The sequence below is a fragment of the Pinus tabuliformis genome, chromosome 2_1 (assembly GCF_031772625.1).
Source record: "Pinus tabuliformis cultivar Carrire ecotype Pingquan chromosome 2_1, CPIR1, whole genome shotgun sequence".
Lineage (NCBI taxonomy): Eukaryota > Viridiplantae > Streptophyta > Pinopsida > Pinales > Pinaceae > Pinus > Pinus tabuliformis.
Window position 1 is genome coordinate 450,100,237 of NC_142299.1, and position 8,880 is coordinate 450,109,116.

Here is an 8,880-nt window from a genome sequence, read left to right on the forward strand (position 1 = left end):
GAGAAGTCAAGGACTGAAGAGATAAAAGAATATTGGCCAGAGAGCAAAATGAACCTCTTTTCATCAGAGTTGAACAATCAAATCCCATGGCCCTACTCAGCACCCATAATCTAGTTGTAAATGATCCTCACCTGGGACTTAGATATCTTGCTACCCAAGGGCAAGAAATTTCACATTTTGAGGATATATTTAAGCTGATAAGAGATGATAATATACATGCCTGCTAAAATAGAACACACTACCACATAGATTGAATATCATAGAAAAGAAGAAGAGGAAAAGAGGCGGTGGGAAGAACCAGAAAGGAAAGCAGGCTTCTATGAACAAGAAGAAGAGACCACAGTAGAAGCATGGGATGTCAAAGAGGCTACCAGAGCCACTAAGTTGCTTAGAGGATGAGTAACACTTTCAGTAGGGGGGTGATGATGAGCCTCATTATTGAGTAATTATATGGGCCTTAATTCACCTCCTAGCTTAGTCAAACCAACTATTCTCACAACTTATTGCATACTTTTGATTATATTTTGTTTATGAAATGAGTTAGAGTTGGATATTTGGCTTTGTGGTCTAATGTGCATATAATGCAGGAATAAAGGATAAAAGCAAGGAGAAATGCATGTATAAAGGATAAAAGCAAAGAACTATAGCAAAGACCTTGGTCAAGACTTGAATGGGACAAGGTAGAGGAATTATAGGAGGTTAATCCTCCTCATCTACTACCCCTCCATTCGAATATTCCTCCACCAGCTCAGAGTGCAAACAGCCACATCATGAGGACTAAAAGACAGCCAAGCAAGTGAAAAGGACAGAAAATAGTTTATTTTGAGTTGGGAGCCAAACCACCCTAATTTGAGAGGAAGTTGTTGGAGACTTCATATGTATAAATAGAGAGGCTTAGGACCTCACTAGGATTCGGACTTCATTTGTAAAACTTTGTTTTATTTCTGAACTGCAAAGACTTGTGATCTTAATGCAGAGCTAGGAGATCTACAATTAATGGCTTTGGCATCATGGATGAACCATGAGGATTCAAGGGCTGTAGAGATAAAAATATTGGCCAGAGATCAAAATAAACCTCTTTTCATCAGAGTTGAACAATCAAATCCCATGGCCCTACTCAGAACCCATAATCTAATTGCAAATGATCCTCAGCTGGCACTTAGATATCTTGTTGCCCAAGGGAAAGCAATTTCACATTTTGAGGATATATTTAAGATGCTAAGAGATGATAATATACATGCCTGCTAAAATAGAACACATTGCCACATAGTTTGAAGATCAGAGAAAAGAAGAAGAGGAAAAGAGGCAGTGGGAAGACGCAGAAAGGAAAGCATGGTTCTGTAAACAAGAAGAAGAGACCACAACAGAATAATGGGATGTCAAAGAGGCTACCAGAGCCATGAAGGACATGGACATTGACAAAGTTGCTCAGAGGATGAGCAAAACTTTCAATAGGGGGGTGATGAAGAGCCTCATTATTGAGTAATTATATGGGCCTTAATTGGCCTTAATTCACCTCCTAGCTTAGTCAAACCAACTATTCTCACAACTTATTGCATAATTTTGATTATATTTTGTTTATGAAATGAGTTAGAGTTGGATATTTGGTTGTGTGGTCTAATGTGCATGTAATGCAGGAATAAAGGGGTAAAAGCAAGGAAAAATGCAGGTATAAAGGATAAAAGAAAAGAACTATGGCAAAGACCTTGGAAAAGACTTGAATGGGACACAGGAGAGTAACTATAGAAGGTAAATCCTCCTCTTTTACTACCCCTCCATTCGAATATTCCTCCACCATTTCTGAGTGTAAACAACCATCACTTTGAAGACTAGAAGACAGTCGAGCAAGTGAAAAGGACAAAAAACAGTTTATCAAAAGTATAAGTAGAAGAGGCTTAGGACCTGATTAGGATCCAGACTTGAGTTGTAAAACTCTGTTTTATTTCTGAATTGCAAAGACTTGTGAATTTGCTCTCTAATCCATGGTTTTTATAATGAAGATGAGTTCTGTTTAAGCCAACTCTAAGTTAAACTTCGAGGGCTGAAGCTCTTGGGTTAGGGCCCGACCCAAGCAGCCACAACACCTCTTTACTATATTGTTATTCTAGCATAGATTTTTGTTCTCTTTATTTGTTAAGTAGTTTCATGGTTTTCTTATTCATTTGCTTAAGAAGTTTCTGGTTCTGATTCATTTGGTTAAGCAGCTTTCTAGTTCTGTTCATTTATTTGAATAGCTTCCTATTTTTGTTCATCTTTTTCAGTAGTTGCATCTGTTGTAAGTTACTTTCATTTGTATTTTTAATTCACAGGTTGGATTAGAGGAAAATACTACTATCAGATTGTGCGCAGGTGTCTCGGCCTCATCTCCTCCCTCTGGGACCATGACTTGAGGCAGAGACCCTCCGGCAACCCCAAAAACACAGTCTATGGTTCTCTCATGGGCTATGGAGATCGTTGTTTAAGTGCAGTTAGTTGTTTACCCGCACTGGTTTTCTCTATCATTTTCCTTTGAAACCGCCTCGAGCACGTTCCCCCTCCATCACGTTCTTGTCGTTTGATCACCAACAAACCTTCACAATCACCGTCTGATTCACTATTTTCTTCCATTGTTGCCTCGCGTGGAGTCCACCATTCACTTTATGAACTTTAAGTCCCCACCGTCGATCTGCCTTGTCTGATCTGACGGCTGTCGCTTCACCAGATTGCCAACTAGCTTGGCGAATCTCCATCGTTGATAAGCCCCACCTGATCCAACAGCTATCACGCCATATCGCATGGATTTCTGTCCAACCGTTATCCGCCCGAAAGCATGCGAAATGGGTGGTTTCCCTGTGCTACGTGTCCCCCGAGGAGGCTAATCGCATAAAATTTGAGAAAACCACTTACAACTTTGAGGGCACACGATATATCTCTTACCGCCCTCTAAACCCACTCCCCCATTTCTACACGTTCCTTTAAGCGTTCCCATCTCCACCGTCGATCTATCTCCTGATCTGACGGCCATCACATCACCTGATCATTTTATCACCTTAAACTCCCACCATCGATCTGCCTTGTTCGATCCGACGGCTGTCGCTTCACCCGATCGCCAACAGGCTTGGCCGATCTCCATCATCTGTCTGCCGATTGATTCCACTCGTCCATCTCTTGACTTCGCCTCCGCGACATAATCTCCACCGTCCATCTTTTGTTCACTAATTGATCCAACGGTCCATATGCGCTACTTCATCCTTACGTCCTCCTTTCATCGATTTCAACCTTCGATCATTCTTCTGCTTGAAAACCAATTTAGCCTAAGTTTCTTTGCCACACCTTAGTCTAGTTTTAATGTTTTTTTTCTTCTGTAACATAGATAATTAGCATTCGGTTAATGTTAAATTAGAAATTCTACTTAGCATAACTGTTTGATTGATTAAGTTAGGTTATGGTGCAGGTTTATCATTTCATGTTATTTTCTTCATTACTGCAGTAGAAGTGGCTCTCTCTTAGAATAAGGTTTTCTCTCCTTCCATCAAATAATTAAAGCTTCTTCTGACTCTATAAACAGTGACAACAGGCATGACCTTCACTTCTACTTGTGCATATAGCACTGTCACCTCCAAGTTTATACGAACCCCGAGTTGATAAGTAAAGCTGGTAGCCCTGGGAGTTGCAACATTATTGTTGCAATACCTAGGCTCATCAGATGGATACAAGGAGGCTTAGTTATATGGAAATGCACATGGAATTGGAAATATGACCCTCACACCCCCCTTCGACATCTCATCTGAATGCATTTTCCCTTCTCTGGCTCATTCATATGGACTTTAGCCAAAAAAGGAATGTGCCTAATTCCATAACAATGCTTTTGGGATGTAAAGGATGGGAGCACTGCTCTATTCTCGGATGATTCATGGAAACAACTCCTAAGCTTTGAGATCGACAACAACTGGATGACCTACACCTACAAATGTCTGCACAAGATCTAATAAATAATTGAATATTAGAAATGCCTTGACACAAGCCAATAGTTGAGGCTATCGCTACCAAAAGAATAATGGCATCCCAATCTAGAGGAGGATTAGTGGAATTAGTTTTGGTGTAACCTCCAACGAGGATTAATCCCATACTCCTCCCAGCTGGATACTCCAATGGGGCTATAGTTCAAAAGGCTCCTTCATTATTTTAGAAGCATATCATCTAGGAGTGGGACATCAAGAAATACTAGTAGAAGGTGTCTAGATCAACATTTGGAAACAAAATATTTGGCCAAAAATTTCCTTCTTTTTATGGTTCTAACTCTAAAAGTATTGAACATCTATTTAATAGTTATAACTATTTGAACTTCCTCTAGCTTCGATTGGAAGGTTTCCTTAATCGCTCATATCAAGACCCTCTTGGCATTCCAAAAAACCATTTCTCAATAGAGGAATCATGCCTTCTCCAATCCCATTCTGAATTGCATCTGGACACTCTCTCTCAGTTGCCTGCTATGGGCGACATGGAAGGAATGTAATCGACACATTTTCAAAAATCCCTCTCTTCCTCTTCACTCTCTTTGGAGCATTATCCAAAGGAACATTAGTGAAACCATTATCGCTCTCCCTTGGTCCCCTCAATATTGGGAAGCAGATGGCCATGAAGCTAGGCTTCTTAATAATTGGAACCTTGTTCTAATTTCCCCTCTTTCCCTCCTCTTTTTGATTGCCTACTTCGGCTATCACATTCTCATGGTCCTTGCTGCCCCTCTCCTTTCTCAAATTGAATTTTGATGCTACTTCAAAAGGAAATCCTTGTCCAAGTGGCTATGGTGGAACCTTTATAAATCACCTTGGCCTTCCACTCTTCATATATTCTGGGATACTTGGCATTAATAACAACAATGTTGCAAAACTTACAACCCTCATCAAAGGATTGGAAATTGCGCAAAAAGAAGGCTTATCCAAGCTCTTTGTGGAAGGAGACTCCTAGCTCATAGTCAATATGCTCCGCAAACTCCAAAATGGTACTCGTGTGTATACAGTTTCCAAAAGCTGACAACTTGAAGAATTACTACAATGAGTCTCCTCTCAAATTACCAATATCCTGGTCATCATTCCCACCCACATCCGAATAACGGGGAACAAGGTTGTATAGATGTTGGCTAACCATGGTTGTCTCGACTCCTCGCCCAGGATATCCTCCACATAGCATCTCCTAACAGACTCTCCTCTCAAGAAGGTTTGCTCGCAATTTATTCAAAAGGATCTCCAATCCCCAAGAGGGGTGTCTTGCATGCAAGAGGGTGGGTGTAACGTCTTGCGGTCATCGGGCGACCGGGCGCGCGCTCTCCTACCGAAAATCGACTAAGGCATGAAGCCGTGCGTGGAGCGACCAAGGATGAGGCGCGATACTAATGTGCGCGGGCAGAATGGCGTTCCATTTATATGGCGAGTTGAGCGTGGCAAACGAAGGGCGAGCCGACTTGTAAAAGGGCGTTGCATATCGTTTGGGAGCGCGTCGGCTTGTGATTAATGGAGGCGTTGGTGGGTCGGCCGAGGGTGAGGTCGCCACACCTTGAACGCATATAAACAAGGAGGAGAGTTGGTCATTTGGATCATCAACCTTCGCATTCATCCATCGCTCTAAGGAAAAGTGCGAAGTGTGGAAAGAGCCGCAGCTTGAAGGTGCAAAGGTGATGCCCCCGCCAAGCCGGGCAAGGTGACACGATCGCATAGTGTATGGGCGATTGGAGGTGCGGGTGGAGGGCGTACTAAGGCGCCCACCCGCCGGTGGTTGTGCGCAAGTCGGTTGTGGGTCGTGCACGTGTGCACGGGCGCGCCTGCCCGTTCGGGCAAAGTCTTGTGTGTTATGTGTTGTATATTTTGGGAGAGTCGAGGTGTGACCGCCGTGCGCTCTTGCACGGGCGGGCGCCCGACCTTGGTTATGAACGCCAGTTGAGCCCAGCTCCCAATCATTGTACAAATTCTCATATATATAATAAAAGAAGTTTCTCTTGCATATGATTGTATTCTTGCTGTTGTTCTATCATGTTGTTATTAATGGTTTCCACACATTAATAATATAATTCATGTTTATAATGAATGTTGAAGGCATAGTTTGTAAAGTAGACTAACAATGGAAGATGTTAACTACTTAGGCGGTGCCGCACCCGACCAATTTAAGGAAAAAAAAAAAATTGGGGCGTGACAGTGGGGGTCGGGCTACCAACAAGGACTCAATCCAGGTTGCAGGAAGATTCCTCTTCAGAGTCTCTTGTTATGTCCTTAGTTTCGCAATTTCATATTTACTCGGCTTGCTTTGATGGCCTTAAAAGTCTACATTTTAGCATATGTGTGGTATATTTTGAACTCACAACCTTTTGTCTTCCAAATAGCCTCTCTTAGGACAGTGTATTTTTGGATATAGTCCAGTTTTCCAACTATGTTGTAATGCAACTTTTTGTTAATTATATGTTTATTTTAACTTCATTTACGTGACAACTCGAATGTATTATTCGATGTCCAATTATCATCTTATGCGACTTGCAGCGTCGACATAAAGCTTATGCAAAGGAAACCAAAATTTCCCAGCCATAAACCTATTAATACGCTTAGACTATATATATTTGACCATTAAATTTAAACAACTACCATTAAATTTAAACAAATATAAATCTAACAATAAACATATACAACCTAACCACGTTAATAAACCCATAGCCTAAAAAATAAGCCTCGCCATTAAGCAACCCATAGCCTAAAAAATAAGCCTCGCCATTAAGCAACCCATAGCCTAAAAAATAAGCCTCGCCATTATGCAACCTAAATGAAGCTAGGACTATGCAGTACACCGCATAGGGACAAGTTAGTGCATCTCTATCTTCTTCCAATAATTTTGGACGAACCATTTCTGGAGAGCATCGAGGTAGGCATGCACAAACAGCTATTTCTGTAGAGTATCGAGGTAGGCGGACATTCCAAAATTGCACAACGTACATATTGATTTGGTAGCACCCATCAAATCATCCACGCGATGCGGTTCAAGAAGCGACGACGAGACTGCGATGCAAATGAAAGAAATGTGCAGCAAGATTTGGGATTCGGACGTGTTATTTCCAAAAAAAATATTTCTTCACGAATAACCAGAGAAGCCCATCCTTACATTGGGTTTCTGCCCAAATAACTAGAGAAACCTGTCCTCACTAATAATAAAGAAAAATCATGCCATAGTTTACAACATTGCACATGCGCTTGACCAGAAAACTACGGTGACATTTACTTCCCATGAAATAATTATTTTTCTGCGAATGCAAACTTCAGCGGATGATCAGACCATGGATATTGAAAGTAATCCAAATATGCTACTGAATTTGAATTAACCATGTGTAGTATTGGCTACACAAATGTTTTAACCATTTTTGGATTCGGAATACTAATAGATAATGAAAAAAACACTTATAATTTAGATAATACTTTATAACACTAACATCATGATTTAATGATTTAATAGATAAGGAAAAAAACACATAATTTACATAATATTTCATAACACTAACACTAACATCATGATTTAACTAACACCATGATTGACATTGGGCCACTGGCCATGGACTATCTGCTACTAAGTGCTAATAACCTAAATGAATATAATAACATGATTGATTAATTGAGCTGCTGGCCATGGACTATCTGCTCCTTATTTTAAGTGCTGATAAGCTGAATGAATATAATAACGAGTCCCATAACGAAGGTTTGATCTATTCCAGGCTGCACTACAAGTCCGAGTACATCGTCTCCTAACATTATCTCAGATGTCGCTTCTTTTGGTTTGACCTGCGTCCGCCACCAAACCAAAGCAACCAATGAAGGAACTAATACTAATTCCATATTGGCCAAACATGTCCTTCACTTTCTGTCAATATATTTACGTATATCAATCATTATATGGATATAACAAACCTGAGCGATAATTTGACGAGAGGCGCTGAATATAGTGAATGAAGATGGGTTACAGAGGGATCCCTCGATTTGATAATCGTAATGGCAAGTCTCTCTGTAATTTTCTCCCTCTGCCCGAGTAACCAACACTTTGGCTAGGGCTTTGCTTGAGAAAAGCCAACAAGAAGACTTTATAATAACACTGAACTCTGGCTTCCCACAGCCAACACCGTCTCCTCTAAATGCTTCCCATCTCTGGCTCAAACTCAATCGCTGGAAGGCCCAATTCAAAACAAAATTAATCGATATGAAAGAATGCAAAGACCCAATTCAAAACAATTAATCCATATGAAAGGTACCTAGCCAGGAAGTTACTGAAATTTTAATCGAAGTGGTGAAATTCTCTTATGAGTGTAGCCCTAGAGATATTGCAATACCTTGTCACGGTGTAGTGTGAGTAGAACATTGCCCACAGCATCCATGAGGAAGAGCTCACGTTCAACATTGGATGCGTAATTATCGACCCTGAAGGCCAGATTTCCGGAAGAATCAAAGACTGTGAAGCCTTCGCCATTGAAGAGGAGTGATTTCTTCCAAACGGTGAATGTGACCGGAGAACGATACTTGTTATCATCAGGCGAGTGGGAGGAGGAGCCACCATGCAGGTTATCACGCATCCCTTTCCAACCCGACACTCCCTTGCACAGACGAAGAAAACAAAAAGGATTCTACGGAATATTCTGCACGCAGCTTCCTCCGTCGTACATTTATATCTCGCCAGTTTCGTTCAGCCACATAAAAAATTATCGAATCATTTCCTCGGCGCTCATCGCTCTCCTAAGATCTGATCGTTTCTGGAGAAGTATGCAACGTCACTTGTTTCTCCAGCAAGGACCTATGTGGATAAACGCAATCTGTTTTAAAAAAATAGTTTTCCAGCGAGGAATTTGTAAAAACTCAATTCCTTATTTTATTTTCCAGT

At 41.0% G+C, this 8,880-nt stretch overlaps 1 protein-coding gene across 1 annotated transcript; it reads right to left on the reverse strand.

Annotated features, from left to right (window-relative positions):
* Positions 1 to 7,661: 7,661 nt before the first annotated feature.
* On the reverse strand, positions 7,662 to 8,575 carry LOC149200864 (protein LURP-one-related 17-like). Its single transcript, XM_089401106.1, has 3 exons — positions 8,336 to 8,575; positions 7,920 to 8,171; positions 7,662 to 7,793 (listed from the first exon to the last, which is right to left on the reverse strand). Exons 1-3 carry the CDS (start codon positions 8,573 to 8,575, stop codon positions 7,662 to 7,664), a joined length of 624 nt encoding a protein of 207 aa, XP_089257232.1.
* Positions 8,576 to 8,880: the final 305 nt, after the last annotated feature.

What these genes read in the sequence shown, in the direction of transcription:
- LOC149200864 (XM_089401106.1), bottom strand. Translation starts at nt 8,575, where the DNA reads ATGCGTGATAACCTGCATGGTGGCTCCTCCTCCCACTCGCCTGATGAT. An exon ending in TCACACTACACCGTGACAAG is followed by an intron (nt 8,172 to 8,335) that starts GTATTGCAATAT and finishes TGGGCCTTCCAG; the next exon opens with CGATTGAGTTTGAGCCAGAG. An exon ending in CTCGTCAAATTATCGCTCAG is followed by an intron (nt 7,794 to 7,919) that starts GTTTGTTATATC and finishes TGGCGGACGCAG; the next exon opens with GTCAAACCAAAAGAAGCGAC.